The sequence below is a fragment of the Conger conger genome, chromosome 13 (genome assembly GCF_963514075.1).
Source record: "Conger conger chromosome 13, fConCon1.1, whole genome shotgun sequence".
NCBI classification, from domain to species: Eukaryota; Metazoa; Chordata; class Actinopteri; order Anguilliformes; family Congridae; genus Conger; species Conger conger.
This window is the reverse complement of record NC_083772.1, coordinates 29,385,006-29,405,294: the sequence shown is the minus strand read 5'-3', so window position 1 is coordinate 29,405,294 and position 20,289 is coordinate 29,385,006. Positions and strand designations below refer to the sequence as shown.

General features: G+C 45.0%; 2 protein-coding genes across 2 annotated transcripts; one reads left to right on the top strand and one right to left on the bottom strand.

The window, feature by feature from the left end:
- The first annotated feature begins 1,930 nt into the window (after positions 1–1,930).
- LOC133107532 (extracellular calcium-sensing receptor-like) lies at positions 1,931–9,047 on the top strand. Its single transcript, XM_061216519.1, has 8 exons — positions 1,931–1,969; positions 3,957–4,177; positions 4,610–4,901; positions 5,142–5,351; positions 5,385–5,957; positions 6,510–6,737; positions 7,076–7,199; positions 8,155–9,047. Exons 1-8 carry the CDS (start codon positions 1,931–1,933, stop codon positions 9,045–9,047), a joined length of 2,580 nt encoding a protein of 859 aa, XP_061072503.1.
- Positions 9,048–12,072: 3,025 nt separating this feature from the next.
- LOC133108175 (extracellular calcium-sensing receptor) lies at positions 12,073–16,970 on the bottom strand. Its single transcript, XM_061217612.1, has 6 exons — positions 16,831–16,970; positions 16,285–16,570; positions 14,964–15,815; positions 14,561–14,788; positions 14,149–14,272; positions 12,073–12,980 (listed from the first exon to the last, which is right to left on the bottom strand). The coding sequence occupies exons 1-6, from the start codon at positions 16,905–16,907 to the stop codon at positions 12,073–12,075; spliced, it is 2,475 nt and encodes an 824-aa protein (XP_061073596.1). The 5' UTR covers positions 16,908–16,970.
- Positions 16,971–20,289: the final 3,319 nt, after the last annotated feature.

Sequence of the window (20,289 nt, the reverse complement as noted above, 5' to 3'; positions counted from 1 at the left end):
AGGGACTGGTTTATGGGTGGCTACCCATTCAGGTGATCACATGACACTCCAATGAAAATACAGTAACGCTAAACTGTTTTCAACCTTTTCCTCTCTTCTCACCCCCCTCCTCCCCCCTCATCCCTTATAGCTGATGGCTTTGTCTCCTTCTTTGAAAAGAAGGTAGATGACATCTGTCATTCCTTCTTATTGGCATTTGGCAGATGCTCTTATCCAGAGCGACGCACTGTTGATTAGACTAAGCAGGAGATAATCCTCCCCTGGAGCAATGCAGGGTTAAGGGCCTTGCTCAGAGGCCCAACGGCTGTGCGGATCTTATTGTGGCTGCAACGCTTTCCTTCAACCCACAAGGCAGGCAATATGCTAGACCTTGTCTTCGTGAGGAACTGCTCATGCTCCAATTTCACGGTTACCCCTCTGCATACATCTGATCACCACTTCATCTCATTCTCCCTTCCTCTTCCTCCCCATCCTCCTCCCCATCCTCCCACCCACACTTCCTCAGCCCGTCGTAAACTCCACTCCCTCTCACCCTCTTCCTTTGCCACCACTGTCACCGCCTCACTCCCCCCTCTCGAATCCTTCTCCAAACTCCCCACTGACTCCGCATCTGCCACCCTCCTTTCATCTCTCTCCTCCGCCTTTGACTCTCTCTGTCCCCTTGTCTCAAAGCCACCTCGCACATCCCCTCCCAGTCCTTGGATATCTGACACCCTCAGTACCTCCAGGGCCAGCCTCCATGCAGCGGAGAGGAAGTGGGGAATATCCAGAGACCCATCAGACCTCACAACCTACCAGTCTCTCCTGGCGGCATTCTCTTCTGCTGTCACTGCCGCCAAGGTAAAATACTATCAAACACAAATTCAGAACTCCACTTCTAACTGTTCTCTATTTTCTCCTCTCTCCACAGCACACCGCCTCCTCCACCTCAGTCCTCCTTTGCTGCTGATGATGCTGATTTTTTCTATCAGAAGATCACAGACATCTGCAGATCCTTTGCAACCACCGTCCCCCTCTCTGTGCCCCTCCCCCCCTCTAGGCCCATCCCTTCCTTTTCCACATTCTCTCCCCTCTCAACTCATTCTCCCATTTGTCACCTCCCTTGTCAACTCCTCCCTGTCTTCTGGCTGTTTTCTATCATCCTCCAAGAGGGCTCACATAACCGCGCTGCTAAAAAAGGCTACTCTGGATCCCTCCATCATCCAGAACTACCGCCTGGTATCTCTTCTTCCTTTTCTATCTAAAACAATAGCATGAGCCACTTCTAGTCAACTTTCTTTCTTTTCTAAAAACAACCTGCTAGACCCCCATCAGTCTGGCTTCAGATCTGGCCCCTCGACAGAGACCATGCTCCTCTCAGTCAGTGAATCACTCCATGCCGCACAAGCAGCCTCCCTCTCCTCTGTCCTTATTCTTCTCAATCTCTCTGCTGCCTTCGACACTGTGGATCAATCCATCCTCCTGTCCTCCCTGTCAGCAACAGGGATCTGTGGCACAGCCCTAGATTGGATTGAGTCCTATCTCTCTGGTCGCTCCTTCCTTGGTTGCCTGGGCCAGTACAGTATCGACACCTCAGCCCCTTGCCACAGGAGTTCCCCAGGGCTCAGTCCTAGGCCCGCTTCTTTTCTCTCTTTACACTCGTCCCCTCAGCCCTGTTATCACTGCACATAGTCTATCCTACCACTGCTATGCAGATGATACCCAACTCTTCATCTCAATCCCACTATCCAATACACAGTTTTCAGCCCGTATCTCTGCTTGCCTGAGTGACATCCAGAGCTGGATGGACAACCACCATCTAAAGCTCAACCCAGGTAAAACTGAAATGATATTCATCCCTGCTATTACCTCTCCCCATCTGAATCTCTCCATTTCCCTAGGGGATACCACACTGATGCCATCACCCTGTGCAAGGAACCTCGGCGTGGTGATGGACAGCAAACTGTCCTTCACTGAGAACATTGCGGCGGTGAGCCGATCATGCAGGTTCTTCCTATACAACATACGGAGAATCAGCCCCTTTCTCACCCCCTACTCGACCCATCTCCTGGTCCAAGCAATGGTTTTGTCCCACCTAGACTACTGCAATTCCCTCTTGGCTGGCCTCCCAGCGTCCCCCATCAGACCCCTCCAACTTATCCAGAATGCAGCAGCTTGTCTGGTCTTCAACCTTCCGAAACACCCCCTGCTTACTTCCCTCCACTGGTTGCCTGTTATGGCTCGCATCAAATTCAAAACATTGGTGCTAGCCTTCCAAGCTGTTAAGGGGTCTGCCCCAGCTTACCTCCAAAAAATCATCAGACCCTACACCCCTACCAGACCTCTTTGTTCGGCCTCCACAGGCCGCTTGGCACCTCCCCCTCTCCAAACTTCCACCTCATGCTCACGACAACTGTCTGTTCTGACTCCACGGTGGTGGAATGAACTCCCTGTTGAGGTCAGAACAGTAGAATCTCTTCCCATCTTCAAGCGCAAACTGCAGATGCACCTCTTCAAGCAGCACCTCTCCCCGTCCCTCCCTACCTCCATGTAAACCTTAATTGTTGTCTTTCTGTGTTTTACTTGTTACATTACATTACATGGCATTTAGCAGACGCCCTTATCCAGAGCGACGTACAACAAAGTGCAGATCAAACACAAGTATAAGTGCGAAGAGGACCTGAGAGGACAGTACAGTTCCGAGTCCTAGTGTAAACATACAGATAATCAGAACCCTTGAAGAGATCCAAACTAGCATACCACAGTTGGCAGCTAGAATACCCTGAGTACAACAATACAACAGCCAATAAAGAACAACAATATCTATACAAGTAACAATATCTATAAAATCTATACCTAAGTGCCATTACAGTCTAAGGCTAATCATGGTGGTGAGTTAGGGAGGGAAAGGTGTAGCCTGAAGAGATGAGTCTTCAGTCTGTGCTTGAAGGAGGTCAGAGACTCTGCTGTTCTGACATCCACCGGGAGGTCATTCCACCACCGTGGGACCAGGACAGACAGCAGTCGTGAGCGTGAAGTGCAGGTGTGGCGAGGGGGAGGCGCCAGACAGCACAAAGTAGCAGAACGGAGGGGTCGTGTTGGTGTATTGGTCTTGATAAGGGATTGAATATATTCAGGGGCTAATCCCTTAACTGCCTGGTATGCGAGCACCAAAGTTTTAAATTTGATGCGAGCCATAACAGGCAGCCAGTGGAGGTTGCTGAGCATAACCATAATGATCAGGATGTTTAGCTTGGCTAGGTAAGCAGTGTTTGGCTAGGTAAGGAGTTTGTTCATACATTTGCGTGTTCAGGTATTACGATTAAAAATTTAATAATAATAATAATAATAATAATAATAATAATTTGATCAAATAGGCCCTGGTCCTTATCTTTGTTGTGCAGGTAGCAGTTGAAATGGAACGTCTAGGGTCTTTCAGTGCACTCATCCCTGGTTATGGGTATGCACTTTGCACTTTGTTGTACATCGCTCTGGATAAGAGCATCTGCCATTGCCATTAATGAATGTAATGTAATGCACTGTAACTTACTCACCTCGCAAACCAAACCCTTGATTTGTCTGTGACACTTTATTTCCTGGGTAAGTTTTATTGCATCACTTTACCAGCAACTGGACTGCACCATCCTGTCTGTGGCTTAAACACGTAAACGGGAAATTCTGTAAGGGAAAGTAGTGGAGAGGTGTGGGATCTGCCGTGGAAAAACATGTGTTGAAGACAAACAGCAATCAGTACCAGACTCCAGGGTCTTCTGAAATAATTACCTCCAGATAGAAAAACAAGGTCATTTAATTCTTATCCCTTTGGCCCCAACCGTTTACACACTGCACTTACACTAAATTTTATTATTGTTTTTTTGCACAGTGGGTAGAGTGAGCCCTACATAAGAAGGCCCCCAACTTTTTCAGTGGGAGAACTCAACTTCCCACGACATCCCATCTCCCTCTCTATCCTGCAGGAGATGGGTGTTCATACCTGGTTATGGCTGTGGGTGTCATTGGACTTTGGAGCAGTGTGTGGAACGGCAGGGTCCTCCTGCAAGCTTCTGGACACTTTGATCGCTCAGAGTCTGTATAAGGAGGGTGATGTGATCATTGGAGGACTGTTCCCTATTCATTTACAGGCACCTGAGCCCAACCTGGACTTCACACAACGAGCATCAACTTGGCGGTGTCAGAAGTGAGTACAAGAGAATAATTTCCTGTGTCAGTATATGAATCTTTTTTTTTTTTTATGTTTCTGCATGTGTGTATAATACATTCACAGACCATCAGTAGGGGCAGCCCTAGTGGCTAAAGTACATGACTGGGACCCAGAAGGTTGGTGTTTCAAACCTTGGTGTAGCCATGGTAAGATCAATGCAGCTGTTGGGCCCTTGAGCAAGGCCGTTAACCCTGCATTGCTCTAGGGGGGACTGTCCCCTGCTTAGTCTCATTAACTGTAAGTCACTTTGGATAAAAGCGTCAGCTAAATAACAAATTATTATTATTTACCTATGTAAATTTATTTTTTAGAGCCAGCTAGCTCTAGCTTCATTGCACTTTCTTTCATTCACTCAATTGTTTCCCATGTCTCTCTCTGTCTCTCTCTCTCTCTCTCCCTTGTTTTCAGTTTTCAAACTCGTTCATACCGTTGGCTGCAGACCATGATCTTTGCAGTGGAAGAGATAAACAGAAACCCTGATCTGCTGCCCAATGTCACCCTGGGGTATGCCCTGGCTGACACCTGCCTTGCAGAGCGGACAACGTTAGCTGCTGCGCTTAGCCTGGTAACAGGGAAAGACCCTGTCATTATGCGCTCCAGGTGCGGGCGCACTCCTGAGGTGCCTGTGATTGTTGGTGATGCGCGCTCCTCAGCATCTATCGTCATCGCTCGCACACTGGGAGTCTTCAGCATCCCCATGGTGAGAAGTACAACAGTACAGCAGCAAATCAGTGATCATTAAACAGAGCCATTACGACTCATATCTCTCCTAATCCCAAAAGTGCTCAGATAGTACATGATTAAGGAGTGAATAAAGGTAGATGCATTTTCAAATATGCCCCCTGTGCTTTTTTCTCTTTGATATTTTCTGGAGACAAACTGGACATATCAGAAGCAGCATTAAGCTGGCAGGCTCGTGTGTGATCTGTGTGCTCCCCAGGTGAGTTACTCTTCTACGTGTGCGTGCCTCGGAGACCGTCGAAAGTACCCCACCTTCTTCCGCACTGTGCCCAGCGATGCCTTTCAGGCCCGGGCCATGGTACACATGCTGCGCCTCTTTGGCTGGACCTGGGTGGGTGTGATAGCAGGAGATGAGGAATACGGCAGGTCTGGGATCCAGCTTCTGCTGGAGGAGCTGCAGAACTCTGAAGTGTGTGTGGCCTTTTCTGAGGTCATCCCCAAGGTCAACTTGGAGACAAGTATTCCACGCATCGTGGAGACACTCAGACATTCCACAGCCAAAGTGATCCTCGCATTTGCCATTTCCACAGACATTCTGATTCTACTGAGGGAGGTGGTGAGACAAAATATCACTGACAAGCAGTGGATCGCCACTGAGTCCTGGATTACCTCCAGACGTGCCTCTGTTCCACAGAATCTGCACTCAATGATTGGCACTATAGGATTTGCCTTGCGCAAGGGCAACATGCAGGGGCTCAAGTCTTTTCTCACTCGGTTTCAGCCCAGTGATATGCCCTCTGACCCCTTTGTACAGGAATTCTGGGAGATAATGTTCAAATGCTCTTTGGGGAATGACCCCACCCCAGCAGCCAGGCCCCAGTGCACAGGGTCTGAGAGCTTGGACAATGTGGAGAGCCTGTATAGTGACCTCTCCGAGCCGAGACTTACTTACAGTGTGTACAAGGCTGTGTATGCCATCGCACATGCCATTCACAACATGCTGTCCTGTCAACCAGGAGCTGGTCCCTTTGAAAATGGTGGGTGTCCAAATGTCACCAACCTCAAGCCCTGGCAGGTATGAATAAGCACAGAAACCTATTGAGTATCAGCGTCCAATAACACATTACATATTGGATTATTAATAAAGGATTATGGGGGATGGTTAAAAGTATGCATACTGCTTTCAATTAATTAATTTGTCAAAAATATCAACAGCATTATTTAATATATTTTGAAGCAGGTGCAAATAATTTCATAGATACCTCAGGATTCAGAATTTATTAAGAGCCCATATTAGTCATTCATAGATACAACATTTATGAAGAGAATGTGTTTTTCCGAACATTAGTTTATTTTTCTAGCATAACGATTTATGAACAATTTTTATTTTTTATAATCTATAAAGATAATTCATGCTGAAACTTTTCAGTTTGACATAGGTTTTTCTGCCATTGAAATGGAAATAACTTGGAATATTACTTAGTCTTTTTTACTTTCTTACTAAATGTATGTGTCACTAATTTCCATTGTACACTCAGCAGCTTTCATATTTTAGTTTAAAGTGGTAAATAGTACGTTCAATTTTGTTAAACATTGTTTAAAATCCGGATTTTCCCTTTCTTGGAAGATTCTCCACTACCTTCGCACTGTCAACTTCACCACACCTGTGGGGGAGGCTACATATTATGATGAGAATGGTGAACCACCGGCTGCTTATGACATCATGAACTGGCATGTAGGGGCACAGGGGATGGTGGAGTTTGTCAAGGTGGGACAGTTTGACTCTGCGGATGGACCTCACAGAGAATTTGACATCAACATGAAAAGAATCGTTTGGGGCGGAGGCCAGAATGAGGTAAAGGGAACCATTCATTTAGCCTGCATAAAGGCCAGCTCATTCATTTCACGGCTGGGTCTCTGAGTCAAGTTATCAGCAGCACGGCATGATTCAAACAGGCCCACTGGGAGGGGAGCATTCTGGGAAAGTTCAATATTGTATTTTGCGAAAACATTGGAAAGACAAAATAAATCACACACATCTCTCAGTAACACTGAGCTTGTGATGTGGCATCATTTTGAGCATGTGGGAATACAGTATGTTAAAATCTGCTGTCATGTTGAGGGTGTAAGATGTTTCTGAGTGATGGTATGGAGGTAGAGTGATGTTCTATGTGTTGTGCTGGATGCATACAGGTGCCGGTGTCCGTCTGCAGCATGCCCTGTCCACCAGGCACTCGGAAGGCTGTGCAGAAAGGAAAGCCCATCTGCTGCTTTGACTGCTTGCCATGTGCAGCAGGAGAGATCAGCAACACCACTGGTACGATTTTTTTTTTTTAATACAAATGTTTGTGACATGAAGCCAAGTAGCTGAGTGCAGAGAAATTATCTGTGCTCACAACCTGTCAGCCAGGACCAGGAGTGCATGCATGACTTGCTGTTAATGGGTATAGTGTAACCACAATATGATCCATGCAGCTGTTGAGCCCTTGACCAAGACCCTTAACCCCAGCCTAATAAACTGTAAGTTGCTTTAGATAACAGTGTCAGCTTAACTGCTGTACTGTAATGTACAGTGTTTTACTGGCTTCCTTTTTTACTGATTGAGGATATATGTATCTCGGAATAAGGATATATTATAATGTGTGTGGTAGTGGACACATTTAAATTTTAAATATCTCACCCATTTCTCAAAGCCATTTGAGAACTATCTCAACAGGTCAGGCAACGAGCTCACTGACCACTAATTTTGGTATTGCTATGTTACGGGTAGCCTTAAAAAGTGTGCATAAAACATTAAGAATTTTTGTGCACAAAAATAAATCAATTTAAATCCAACAGATTTTGACACAAGTCCTCTCATTCTGATAAATTGTCCATAGACTTGGCAATAAATGAAAAACATGGCAAGACACAATGCTAACGTGAATGAAGCTAATTGAAAGTTCTAAAAAAAAGTTCTAAACCTTATGTTAACATGATATGTTATGTTAACATGATACGTTATGTTATGCTCAGCAACATTATCGTGTGCAGGTCATTGCTAGATGACATTACATAGCCCATGGATGGGCTAACAGCAGCCAGTCTCACTGTCTGTCAAAAGCAAGCACACAAAAGCAAAAAAAAATACAGTGAGCAGCACAGTCAAGCAAATAGCCACACATTACAACAGCGGTATGCAGAAGAGCATCTCTGACTTGAAGTGGATAGGCTACTGTAGTGAAATCTAAAAAAATAAGATTTCACTTTTCTTAGTGGTTTGTGTACATCAGGTTCAACAGAGTGCTGGAAATGCCAAGACCGATTCTGGTCGAATGCTGCTCGGACTGCCTGCGTTCCAAAGGAGGTGGAGTTCCTGTCCTTCCAGGAGACCATGGGGATTGTCCTTGCTGCTCTTTCAGTCTCTGGGGTGGTCCTCACAGGCAGTGTCCTCGCCACCTTCTTTTTCCACTGGGACACGCCCCTTGTTAGGGCAAACAATGCAGAGCTGAGCTTCCTGCTGCTGCTGTCGCTCTCTCTCTGCTTCCTGTGTGCGCTGGCCTTCATCGGTCGCCCCTCCCCCTGGTCCTGTATGTTGCGCCACACGCTGTTTGGGATCAGCTTTGTGCTCTGCATTTCCTGTGTGCTCAGTAGGACAGTGGTGGTGCTGGTGGCCTTCCGTGCCTCAGTCCCTGGCAGCAACATCATGCAGTACTTTGGCCCGGTGCAGCAGAGAGTGGCCATCTCCCTCTGCACCTCCATCCAGGCGCTCATCTGTGTGCTGTGGTTGGTTCTGTCACCTCCTGTCCCATCTGAGATACAAGGGCGGAGTCCCAGGATCATCCTTGAGTGTGATGTGGGTTCAGGGGCTGGCTTTGCTTGTGTCCTGGGCTACATTGGCCTCCTGGCGGCCATCTGCTTCCTGCTGGCCTTTTTAGCAAGGAAGCTCCCAGATAACTTCAATGAGGCCAAGTTCATCACCTTCAGCATGATCATCTTCTGCGCCGTCTGGATCACCTTTGTCCCTGCCTACGTCAGCTCCCCAGGGAAATACACAGTCGCTGTGGAGATATTTGCAATCCTGGCTTCAACCTATGGACTCCTCCTCTGCATCTTTGCTCCTAAGTGTTATATAATCCTACTGAGACCAGACAAGAATACCAAGAAGAAGATGATGGCAAAATAGAAATCATAAACCTTAGATTACATCAATGTGTGTGAGAAACATTCAAGCGATGACTCTACAGAATATTTATCTGCTTCTGTGTTGATGTTTGGTCACTGGACCACTTAACTTCCAGACCTAAAGCTGGTAGGCATTTTAAACCCAATATTAACTAAATCATTATTAATTTTATTGTCTTGTATATCTTCTTTGTATCTGTAACAAAAAATGAAATAAAATGAAATGTTAAATATGACATAATAATTGAATTAGTGATACATTATTCCAAGACCAATGATATAATAAATCTTTCCCAAGCCAAAATGACCATTCATTTCACGACCATGAAGCATCTCACATTTCTGTGCCTTGTCATGCTTGTTTGCTCTGTGTAAGAACCCCTCTGAACTCAGCATCATTGTGATTCCACCCCACATCTGTAAATGCTGTCCCCATAATTACATTACATTATATTACAGGCCTTTAGGAGACGCTCATATCCAGAGCAATGTACAATGAAGTGCAAATCGAACACAGGGACGAGTGCAATGAGGACCCTAGAGGAAAGTACGGTTTCCGAGTCCTAGCGTGACCACATAGATACAATTTGAACCCTTGAAGAATACATCAACTTACTAACTAACATACCACGGTTGGCAGCTAGAATACCCCAAGTACATCAATCACTCTATATAAGTGCTATTATGATCTATGGCATAAGGCTAATCATGGTAGTGAGGTAGAGAGGGAGAGGTGCAGCCTGAAGAGATGAGTCTTCAGTCTGAGCTTTAAATTGGTCAAAGACACTGCTGTTCTGACATCCACAGGAAGATCATTCCACCACCGTAGAGCCAGAACAGACCAGTCGTGACCGAGAAGTGCAGGTGCAGTGAGTGGAAGCTGCCAGGTGCCCCAAAGTAGCGGAATGGAGGGGTCTGGCTGGTGTATAGGTTCTGATATGTGATTGAATATATGCAGGGGCTGATCTCTTAACTGCCTGGTATGCGAGCATCAAAGTTTTAAATTTGATGCCAGCCATAACAGGCAGCCAGTGGAGATCAGAACAAAACAGTCCCCATTGTCTCTCGCTGAGATTCACATTCCATTACACAATGGTTTTACCAGATAGTTACACTGTGCAGGCTGCTGACAGTATGGGATATCAGAAGCCATGAGCTTTGGTTCACGGGCCTTGTGGGTCTTCATCATGGTATCAGCCCTGGAGGGGAAAGAGTCGCTCCACTGTAAATGTGTACCTGAAATACCCCATTGTGAGCCAAAACAGCCCAGTCTAGTCAAGCTCTTCTCTTGCTGTTGAGAGACAATGAAGTATAAGAAGAAGAGAAGGGGTAAAGAAAAGACAACATCCTTGATCTTTGCACTTTGCTCAGGATAAGGCAGAATGAATGCCATTGCCTCGGCATGCTGAGAAATAAATAAATGCCATAAATAATCAGTTTTGGTAGGGGTAAAACAACCATCCCCAAACTGGGCAGCCATTACATAGCCAGCTATTTTCACACATAGGTTTGAATTCAAAGCATTACATTTGATTAGTGAAACTGCTTATTACTGCCATGAAAGTTGCCATTTTACCACAATATTGTGACTGCTTAACAAAAAATAGACCAGCTGAGAATGACTTTTATACCTCAAAATCAGTTTTATTTTGCTGAATATTTAACACAGTCATCACACAGAGTCATCAAACTTCTCCTGTGAGCTCAAAGGGGAATATAGGTCTGGACAATAGTGATCACATTATCACAATTCATCCCTTATTGGTCAAATGTATGGTGTTACAATAGGAGTGCTATTATCTGCAGCTTTTCTAGGCTCTCTGGCACAAGATGTGCCTTCCTACAATGTTCTCTGACAAGTACTGCAGAAGCAGTTCCTTAGTATAGGCAATGCTCCCCACTGTATGCAAGCAACTGCAGTAAAACTTCTGCTCAGGATACAGCGGGCCTGTAGCATGCTATTATAGTGAGGACTAAGGAGATACATAATGAAATTACATTTCTAACAATGTATTGTTTGTTAGGCTTGCAGAAAACAGCACATTTCTTCACCTGCATCAAACTAACTTGCAATGCACACTCTGAGAATATTATACCCTGGCAGAGTTCTTAAGACCTTACCTTGTGTTTTACCATCTGAGTGAACATTTCGAAGGACAGTGAAAACAAGTCATTAGAAACAGCGGAGAACATGTTCAGTGACTTTATTCAATGTTATATGGATTGGCTAAATACATTCTCAAAATATTTTTATTATTGTGAACTTCAATCAGTGGAATTCAAACAATATATTAGTAAACTAGATGCAATTACTGTTTTACAATTGTGCAGACCTGCTGCCACCAGAGACAGTGAGGAGAGCAAGGAGAGGAAGAGGGAGGGGGAGGGTAACAGGCAGTGGGGAAAGTAAACACATCTTTTCATGAGCATTTCAGCACTCTTTGTCCAGGTGCATTTATTATACAATATATAGTATTTTACACCTCAGAAGACTCATAATATCATGTGGTTACGAAGTGTGATTTTGACGTCTTCAAATGGCCTTTTTGGAAACCCTCCAAGACATAGCTAAGCAAATGCAATGCAGAATGCAGAACTACTCTGATGTGTTTCTAAGCCCACCAGGCACAGTCAGAAAGCATCTGTGTCCATTACTTTTGTAATATGACCCCCCAAGGGTTAACTTTCAGAAGAGACCCGGAATATGCATGTAGTCAAAAGGGTTCAAGAATTGTCATAATTGTATTTGCAACAGAAGGGGTTATCATCCAAAACAATTGTTCATCGCTCACAGCTCATTGGAGTAATAGCACACCCTGGTGATTAAACAGTATTATTGCATCTGTGCAGGTATTTATTACACCTCTCTGTATATCACGTGACCTCATATATGGTTAAATACTATTTCTGAAAATACAATAAATACAGAAAGATTAGTATTACACCCTAGGATGAACCCATTTGTTTACACATTGAGAACAAAACGTCTCTAAGTTAATAGATTGACTTCAGCATGCTCAGATGGATCACCTTGCTGACTTTTGGGAAAGCATGTTTTTTTTAGAATTCTTCTCTGGTTTCAATATAATAATATATGTCTTTGGAGCGAAGATACAGAGCAGGACACCGAAAGTAGAAGCTAAAATGGCAAATATTTCCACAGCAACAGTGAACTTTCCAGGTGAGCTGACATAAGCTGGTATGAAGGTGATCCAGACTGCACAGAATATGAGCATGCTGAAGGTGATGAACTTGGCTTCGTTAAAATTATCAGGCAGTTTCCTAGCGAGGAAGGCCAAGATGAAGCAGAAGCCAGCCAAGCAGCCAATGTAGCCCAGAACACAACCGAAGAGCACCACAGACCCCAGGTGGCACTCCAGGATGATTCTGTCTCTGTAAAGCCAGGTGTTCTTAACCGGGTAGGGTGGAGCTCTGGCGAGCCACACACCACAGATTCCCACCTGCACAGCGATGCAGACCAACACACCCAGTCGCTGCTGAGTGGGGCCAAACCAACGCGCCACATTGCTGCCAGGCAGTGTAGCTTGGAACGCCATCAGTACGACCAGGGTCTTGCTGAGCAGGCAGGACAGGCAGAGGGCGAAGCTGATGCCGAAGGAAGTACGGCGGAGCCGGCAGCCCCAGTGCGAGGGCTGACCCAGGAAGGTCAGCGCACACAGGAAACAGCACATCAGCGACAACAGCAGCAGGAAGCTCAGCTCTGAGTTGTTTGCGCGGACAATCGGGGTGTGCCTGTGCCTCAGGAAAATGGCCGCCACCGCTGCAGTGGATAAGGCACCCAGGATCGCCATGGCAGCCAGTGCCATTCCGAAGGGCTCTGTGTAGGAAAGGAACTCGATCTCCTTGGCAACGCAGCTGTCCCGTTTCTCATTGGACCAGAAGTCTTCTGGGCATGGAACACACTCTGGCTGATCTGAGGACAGAGACAGGTTTTCTGAATATGGAGACAGGTAGTTTGTGCTGTCGGACAAAGTAAGGTTATTATGTGAAGGACATAAGTTGTACAGCAGTTCCAGTCAACAGGAGGCCAACAACAGAAATAGGTTTTAGTAAGGTGCCAGAAAAGGAAAAAAGTCAAACAAAATAATAATAGCTTACTGTAGTTTAAATAATGTGCAAATTCTGAAAACAGAAGCAATCAATAAATGGAAATGAAATACACAAACACATTCAATGGATATGTGATCCCACAACACTACAAATAGCCTGCACAATTAAATAAAAAGTTCACCATTTCCCTATTCAAAGAATTAACATCAGCATAATAACTGAAGTGCAACATACTAACTTTGTCCAAATGCAGGTGAGTAGGCCAAACTGCTTGCATTTGAAAGTTTCAGCAGTAGTACGAGGTAGTATATGAACCCACAATGTGTAGGCCCATGTGAACCATTAGCTAATTGTTTTCTACATACAACCCACTGTATATATATTCACTGAACACCTTATTAGGTTTTTTTAGGCCTTTTTTTTTCTTCTTAATGGTCTTCTGCTGTAGTCTATCCACTTAGGGGCTTTGACGCATTGTATGTTCAAAGATGATCTTCTGCATACCACTGTATTGTGTGGTTCTTTGCGTTACTGTCACCTTCCTGCCAGCTTTGACCAGTCTGGCCCTTTTCCTCTGACCTCTCTCATTAACAATACATTTTTGCCTGCAGAACTGCTGCTCACTGGATGTTTTTGGTTTTTTGCACCATTCTCTGCAAACTCTAGAGACTGTTATGCATGGAAATCCCAGGAGATCAGCCATGATACTAAAACCACCCTGTCTGGCACCAATAATCATTCCACGGTCAAAGTCACTTAGATTACATTTCTTTCCCATTCTGACTCATGATTGGCTGATTAAATATTTTCATTAACAAGCTGGTGCACAGATCTACCTAATAAAGTGCTCACTGAGTGTATGTATACCGCTTTCATCCAAAGACAAGACTTTATATCTGATTCTGTGTGGAACTGCAATGCATATATGCTGTTAGGAGGCAGAGGTGTGTGACTATGTACTTATGCTATTACAGGGCTCGAGTGTGTGACATGAGCATTTGTCATCAGAGGGGTTAATAGGACCAGTTTACCTGTTCTGTTGCTGATGGTGCCCTCAGCACAGATGACACAGTCATAGCAGCACACAGGCTGTCCTGAGCGTGAGGCCTTCCTGTATCCTGTGGGGCAGGTGTCCGAGCACACTGATACAGGAGCCTGCCAAAGAAACAGTAGGGCCTCACACCAGGGGAGAACTACACAAGGGTGCAGGCACTCATTTTGTGCTGTGAGCACTTAAATCTCATTTCGCTTTTTAAACAGGGCTAAGGGCTGGCAATAGAACAGAATGACAGAGACAAAATGACGGCATGTATAAGCAGCACACCCACCCCACTTCATCACTCATCTCCCTGCCCTGTACCCTCCCTGGGTCCATCCCCGTCTCTGCTAATCACTGCCTACAATTCTCCTCCCAGTTCCCCCAGGGCACTCTACCCCGCTCACCTCCCTGAGATCACCGTGCCATATGATGTCCCTCTGGCTGAATACCAATTGTTGCTGGAGTGGCAGGGAGGAATCAAAACGGCCCAGGGTCACATACTTCACCGAACCCTCTCCGTCCTTCTGCCAGTTGATGATGTCGTAGGACCCCACCGGGTCGCCATTGTCATCAAAATGAACAACGTCTCCAAAGATGTTGGTGTAGCTCACCTCCTTCAGGTGCTGCACAATCTCGGGTTACAGGCAATATCACTCCTTATTTCAGAATCTCACTAATTGCAATTTCACTTCTTATTCTGTTTAGTACTGTACAATATAATGTAATGGAAATGTTAATTTTTGAATACACTTAAATACATACTTTCTACATGTATTTTCAGGCTTAATTGCACTTTTGTGTGTTTACCTGCCATGGCTGCAGTCTGTTTATGTCTGCACAGCTGCTGGTCTGAGTCCGGCCCCCTGCTCTGCTTCCTCCCCCATCCTGGCACACCAGCATGTTGTGCAAGGCATGCGCCACGGCATAAACAGCCTTGTGCATGTTATAGGTGACCCTGAGCTGTGACACGTCATTATAGATGCTGTCTGTGTCCTCGATCCTCTCTTCCCCTGTACAGGTATTGTTATAGCCAGTGGGCTCAGTGGTAGAGGCAACTGGTTCTGTTGTGTTCAGCGAGCACTGAAACTGCAATTCCCAGAATTCCCTGGAAAAGGGGTTATGGGGCTCAGCCAGTGGGGAGAGACTCTCGAGGAACTGTTTCAACTCAGGCATCTCAGCCCTGCGGATGGCGAAGCCGATCGTCCCATCCAGGAAGGGAAGGTTCTCCCGGGTAGAGATTAGGGTGGAGGTGACCCAGGCTTCGCTTGCCACCCACTGCTTCCCTGTCACATTCTGTCGGACGATCTCTTGGATGACGGGTTGGATGTCCTCTTCTATAGCAAAGGCCACAATCACTGTAGCAGTGGAGTCACGTATTATTGTGACAATCTCACGCATTCTTTCTCTGGATGGTAGCTTGGGGATAATTACCCTGAAAGCCACGCACACACCCAGTTTGGTCACCTCAGCTGTGAACATGTCGATGCCCATGCGACCATAGTCGTCGTCTGCCCCCATGGTGCCCACCCAGGTCCACCCAAAGTGATGTACCAGACGGGCCAGGGCGTCAGCCTGGTTCACATCACTCGGGATTGTACGGAAGAAATAAGGGAACTGCCGCTTGTCACTCAGACATGCGCATGAGGCAAAGTAGCTCACCTGCAGCAAGAAACAGTGAAACCAAAATTACATTTAAAATTTAAAATTAGTCAAACAAGACACCATAAATGAATGCTGTCAATCAAATTAGAAATCGGAAATCTCTAGACACATCGTTTTAGGGGAACAAAAATAATTGTCAAACCCAAAGACGTTTGTTTTGCTTTGCTATTATCACCCGAAAGCTTGAGATATAACATCTGTTTTCTGCAGAACATGGTGATGGACAGTTTAAGAAGCAGCTGACATAACTACTTTGTCACTGTAGCAGTTGTAAAGTGAGCAATACAAATATGAATGGACACATAATCCTCTCCCAGTTATCCTTCATTTAATAGAATGGAAATTAATGAAAAGATTGAATTGAGCACAATCGTGAAGTTACCCCACAGTATCAGAGCCACGAGTACAATACAATATTTTTCATTCAATCATCGTACCCCATGTAGAGAGGTTTGCTTGTTCTCACCAGAGGGACCCTGTTAAGGTTGAGCAGACGGGAGATGGCCATGGACAGCGTGGAGCCAGAGTCCCCAATGATGAGGGGGAGGCTGGGAGATACGCACCTGCCCTCCCATTTCTTAAGGGGCTGAGAGATGACAGACAAGGCTGTCCTCACCGAAAGCTGTTCCAGTCCACAGGTGTCATACAGTCTGTAGCCCAGCGTGATGTTGGGGAGGAGGGCAGGGTTCCGGTTAATCTCCTCGATGAAGAATATCATCGCTTGGGACCACCGGAACACGCGAAGATTAAACCTGCGGACAGTTGACTTCACCCTCATTATCGTGATCATAATCATAATCACATTATGCATTTGTTTGTGTTGATTTACATGGCTTCGTATGCTTTATCAAAATTATGCAACAGCATTGTCCAGATGGGTTCTTGGCCATGTCTAGACAGGGCCATGCTGCTATCGGTAGCTTCTATCTAAACAGTTGGCACACTCAAGATAACTCTGTGAAAGTGATCTTGCCTCATTACAACCGACAGCGAGTATGAAAGGAGGGGTTACCCTCGGCACTTCCTTCTCCCTGGCCTCTGCCTGTATGCATGGTCCTCGTCCACGCCTTTGGAGTGAATGGGGAACATGCCGGCCAGAACAACATGGCCGTCTTTGTGGACTACAGCGGTGTCCAGGTCATCCCAGCGTTCGCAGTCCTCTGGCTTACCGGCTGTTCCCGTAAGCACTGCGCACAAACAGAACACCGAGAGGAAACTCAAAAGGAAATCCATCTGAGCTGTCCAGCCTCCCAACTCCAGCTCCACGCTCTGTTTATCTCATTGGGATTTTATAGGGTCTGATTAATGAGAATTCTACCTTCAGGGAAATCAGAGTAAAGGCATACAGTATACAGGAAGACTCGCATTGACATCACATGCATGTGCTCGTGCACTCTGCATTATGCACACGTATGCACTCATGAATACAATAACACAGACATACATACACACGCACACAGAGGTGGTGATCTTTATCCCCACAGATGGTATAATCACAGAAGTACAGCACTGTGCAAAAGTCTTAGGCACCTGAATAACATTCTCTACAGGTACGTAAAAATTTGTCAATTGCTTACAGTAATATGTTACTTTTTCAAATTGACCTAGGTATAAAAACTGGCCCATCAGCCACTACTGTGGATGGGTCTGAGTGATTTGGGGCAGGATAATAGGGCTGAGGGTGTCAACTAGCAAAATGTTGGAGGGAGCTTTAGGTTTACACAAGAAAGGTTGCAACTTTTTTGTTTTACTTCATAAAGATTCTGAAATATTATGCTGTATAATTTTTCTTAACCAGGAAAGCTTTCCCTGTTGTTCACCCTCAGCTCTGCTCCTGGGTCTGCCTGGTATGTTGGGTTTGATTACATTTTTTATATCAGCCCAAGATAGACAGCCAAAGATAGACACAGCCAGTGGAGGAAGACAAGAAGGAGTATGACATGGTTGAGGTTAGGTAGGTAGCAGTGTTCTGGAGGCAGGGACACCAGCAAGAAAGGCGTTGCTGTCTGGTTGGGATATGGTTGGGCGGCCTGTAGCGTAGTGGTTAGGGTACATGACTGGGACCCGCAAGGTCACTGGTTTGATCCCCGGTGTAGCCACAATAAGATCTGCACAGCCGTTGGGCCCTTGAGCAAGGCCCTTAACCCTGCATTGCTCCAGGGGAGGATTGTCTCCTGCTTAGTCTAATCAACTGTACGTTGCTCTGGATAAGACCATCTGCCAAATTACATGACCATTACATTACATTGCTCAAGGGCCCAACGGCAGTGCAGATCTTATTGTGGCTAGACCGGGATTAGAACCACCAACCTTGCGTGTCCCAGTCATTTACATGAACCACTACGCTACAGGCTGCCCCTGACCAGTTCAGACCAGCTTCACACTCAACATGGTTTGATCAGTTCAAGCTATGTCTTGAAACAGCTGGTAGCTGGCCATTTCAAACTGGTTATAGCTGGATTTTACACCAGGGCTTATCACACTGAAGGTCTGCTGAAATTTTTTTTCTTTGGCAATACTAGTCAGACAATCACATTCACTGTCCAATCACATTCCGTGCACTGTTGATTTTCTTTAACAAATTTTATAAGTGTTAAAAACAGGAAGTATTGACATATGGCCACCCTGCTCTATCTGTGTTTCCACTGTCTGCCAGTATGTTCACAGGGCCCTTGGCACCCATTTTACTGCTGTGTTTATACTTCAATTGTGTGTATGGGTGTGTGTGTGTGTGTGTGAGAGAGAGAGGGAGAGACAGAGTGCGAGCGTACATTTGCTTTTTTGAAGAACACCATTAGTGTAATTAAGATACACCATTATGTGCCATTTGCTCAATATATTTGAACCCAGACTACCTCTATTTTTCTCTTCGACAGTCCATGACTTCTGAAGTTCAAAGTTGATTTTTATGATCTTTTTTTAACCACCACAATACAGTACGTCAGCTAATACACAAGTGACATGCAGCATGCATGGAAAAAAGTGAGGGTTGTTTATTGTTTTTGGTTCTCTCTGTAAGGGAAAACAAGACATTATCTTAATGTGACAAGACATGGGATGAGATTTTAATTAACAAATGACAGCTGGGCCTTTTTTGTGACCCTGTGGGATCAGGTGCTTCTCCAGTGAAGGTGATTTTACTACCAATAAGAGAGACATCAGAGGATGCTGAGGGCCTGAACTGTTACCGTACCGCTGTGGCTGTTTAAGGGCCTCCTTTCTGCTACAGCAGACTACTGCCATAGATAAAACAACTGTGTTATTTTTGTCATTTTAAATCATAATGCTTTATTGGAAAATAGACTCCTTTTCCACCACTGATATAGTCATTCTTCAGTAATTCAAACAAATGCTGTTTCATTGCAATGCAAAAAAACCCCAACATATTTTCACCTTTCTCTGATTAGAGGGGAGACCAGGTGCCCAGTGGAACCCCAATCTACCTTGGATCCCTGGTCAAAGATATCAGTGACTGTGGCGCATTGCTGATTGCTGAGGGTTTATGGGAGGCAGAGGGATTAGCCTCATCTGATCATTCTTATGAGCTTTTTTTTCCAGTATACACATTTGTGTACATTCATTTTATTATGGTTGCTATGATTTCATGTTACCTGGTCAAGTAAAAGGGAATCAACTGCTGATATTAAGGACGTACACTCAGCACTTTATTAAGTATTTATTTTAGACTAGACTTCTAGTGCTGTAGCCTATCCACTTACAGTTATGAAGCGTTGTGTGTTCAGAGATTCTCTTCTGCATACCACTGTTGTGATGTGTGGTTATTTGCGTTACTGTCACCTTCCTGTCAACTTTGACCAGTCTGGCCATTCTCCTCTGATGTGTCTCATTAACAAGGCATTTCTGTCTGCAGAACTGCTGCACACTGGATTTTTAAAAATATTTTTGCACCATTCTTTGCAAACTCTAGAGACTAGTGTGCGTGAAGATCTCAAGAGATCGGTAGTTTCTGAGATATTTAAACTACCCTGTCTACCACCAACAATCATTCCATTGTCAAACTCACTTAGATCACATTTTTTCCCCATTCTGATGGTTGATGTGAACATTAACTGAAGTTCCTGACCCGTATCTACATGACTGTATGCATTGCACTGCTGCCACACAATTGGCTGATTAGATAATCGCATTAATAAGTAGGTATAATACAGTTTAAAAAATCCTAATAAAGTGCTCAGTGAGTCTATGTATAATCATTGAATGCTCGCCAATTTGTTCTAATAATGATTTTTATTAGTGTAAATGGACAATTACTACTATGCATAGTAAACACAATAATGACATAACCAGGCATAGTCAGTGTGCATTCGGTTAAAGGGGAAAGGATGAGGAGTGAGCTTTGGGTTTTGAGTGTAAGGGTGTAATAAGTGGACAGTATAGAAATGAGCTATGCATTAATTACAGTGCAACATGGCTTACTTATACAGCCAGCTTATACATGATTCAGTATCAT